Source organism: Peromyscus leucopus, chromosome 6, assembly GCF_004664715.2.
Source record: "Peromyscus leucopus breed LL Stock chromosome 6, UCI_PerLeu_2.1, whole genome shotgun sequence".
Lineage (NCBI taxonomy): Eukaryota > Metazoa > Chordata > Mammalia > Rodentia > Cricetidae > Peromyscus > Peromyscus leucopus.
Window position 1 is genome coordinate 54,064,669 of NC_051068.1, and position 2,484 is coordinate 54,067,152.

The following is a 2,484-nucleotide window of genomic DNA, read 5'->3' on the forward strand; positions in this document are numbered from 1 at the left end:
AACTGTTGAATATTGAAAAGTATTTAATTTCCTCATGTGAGCATTTACAAGGACCAGAAAGCACCCATGATAGCCAGCATTATCAGGGATCCTGAGCTGTGCACCATCCTTATAGTTTGCAGAGAAGAACCATGAACATTATACATTGGAATGATCATGAGGATATATGTGCCCTGCAAAACATTGATAGCTAACTGTCTGAAGGCAGAGAACAAAGCAGATAATCTCTCAGGATCCTACTATTTATCCTGCTTTTTCTTTTTCCCCTTAAAGTAAGTCAAGCCCTGTGGGAGCCAGGCTTCTGAGGCATGCTAGTCCCATTCTGTGTACTTCCTGTGCTTGCATTCTTCTCTAAGTGCCTAATTCACACTCAGGCAGGGACTTGAGACCACAACAGAATACACACGCAGCTAAAACCTCTTAAACCCATTTTCATAATGGAATGAAAAGAAGGCTTTAGAAAAAGCGAATCTTCACAAAAGAATAGAAACGAAAGGAGTGAAATGTACTGACAGATAGTTTACAAGTTTTATAGTAGACTGGAATTCTCAAAAGCAAATGAAACAGAACCAAGGCAGAGAGTGTTAGGAGCAGTACTCTAGGGGAGGGACTGAGCAGGCACTATCTGCATTTACTTAACTGCATTTACTTTCAGTCATTTTACATGCACCAAATTACTTGAAAGAAAACATTTTTGTAATATCTAAAAAGAAAGCAAATGTTCTATATGAAATACACATGGAAATTTTAGAAAAATTCCTTGAAACAAAAAACAAAATGAAAGGATAATGTTTATAAATTTAAGAGTACAAGATTGGTGGTATGTACATAATTTAAACAATGTCTTTGAAAAGACTATTTAATTCAGTCTTGTGGCCTATATGGGCTTTCTCTTTGGATAAGAATGAACAGAGAAAGTCTGTTTCTGGAATTGAAAACTGGAGGATTCTTAGCTAGCGAATCGATAACATGAAGAAACCACATTATAAAGACAAAAATAAGGACTTTTGTTGTATCCCAGATATATCACAGATATCTTTAATTGTAACATGAGTGATTTGTGATGATAACTCTAGATTTATATACACATGCACACACACACACACACACACACACACACACACACACACACACATGCATGATAGGCTTGTTAGGACAAAGAAAATGCAATACTCGGAATGAAATGACCTATTTGAAGTAATATTTTATGAGTTAACAGAAGGAAATGAAAAAAATATGAAACTTGTAACTTACACGATTTAATGTTAATGAGGATTAAAAGTAAAATGCTTAAGATAATGAAATAAGGCTTGCTCTGTTCTCTGCTTTCGCCAATATGCTGTATCTAGGACCAAGCATCTTTCACCATGCCTCGGAAAACCAAGGAAATCAAGGGCTTTCTGCTTACAACCTGGCAGAGGGTTGCCAAATCTGTCAAGATCAAGAAGAACAAGAATAATATGAAGTTCAAAGTTCGCTGCAGCAGGTACCTTTATACCCTGGTCATCACAGACAAGAAGACCCAGAAGTTGGAGCAGTCTCTCCCACCTGGATTGGCAGTGAATAAGCTGAAAAGAATCAGACCTCCGAATTTGACTATAAAAAATGTGAAAAGCTAAAAAAAGACAGATAATGAAATAAAAATTATAAACCTTTCTATTAATAAATAGTGATCATAAAAAATAATTCTCAATTCAAGAAAACAACCTAGAAACTGCTACTTAATTACAAAGAAAACAATATTCTCTTACAGGTACTTGTAAAGCATCAGGATAGAAGAAATAATTCAGGGGACAACTGACGTGAGGTCTATAGTTTAGTGGTCACGTAATGCATTTAATAATTGTTAATAATTTAATAATTTCAAACCTGGGACAATTAGCTGAGGTGTCTACTTAACATATCAAAGCAGACCTGGCTGCAAGTTCTCCATACAGTCCCTCAGTCCCTACCTGTTACAGGGTCCTTCTGGTTGGCATACCCTCCCCCTTACCCTGAATTCTCCAGCCCAGGGACTAGGCTGCCCTCCCTTCAGCTGCTTTTCTTTATATAACCCAAACATTTTGGTTCCCTGGTTTATTCTCCTTTGGGCATCCTGACTATTGTACCTGGTTCCCCTTTCTCCCTTCTCTCTTATCTCCCACCCTCCACACATGGCACAGATCAGTCTGGCCATGTCCACTCTGGACTCCCTCAGATGACTCTGCCTCTGGCTATGCTCTCCTTTTATCTACAATAAACTTTCTCCTTCCCGATACCTAGGAGCAGTCATGTCCTTTTCTTTTTCTTTCTTTTTTCATTCAATAATAAATGTAATTAGTAAATGATGTATTTTATGAAAAATATGGAGCACAGTAAATCCAGAGTTGATTTCATAGCCAGAAAATGGTTGGCCTGAGTTTCAGATGTGGCAACAGAACAGGAAGGATGATTTTTAATGAGAAAAATGTGATGGACAATGATCTAAAGTAAAAGAATTGCAAG

The 2,484-nt window shown here is 37.2% G+C and overlaps 1 protein-coding gene across 1 annotated transcript; it reads left to right on the top strand.

Annotated features, from left to right (window-relative positions):
* The first annotated feature begins 1,367 nt into the window (after positions 1 to 1,367).
* LOC114691740 (60S ribosomal protein L38-like) lies at positions 1,368 to 1,619 on the top strand. Its single transcript, XM_037207297.1, has one exon. The coding sequence runs from the start codon at positions 1,368 to 1,370 to the stop codon at positions 1,617 to 1,619; it is 252 nt and encodes an 83-aa protein (XP_037063192.1).
* Positions 1,620 to 2,484: the final 865 nt, after the last annotated feature.

Excerpts from the sequence above, each read along its gene's own strand:
- LOC114691740 (XM_037207297.1), top strand. The coding sequence starts at position 1,368 with ATGCCTCGGAAAACCAAGGAAATCAAGGGCTTTCTGCTTACAACCTGG.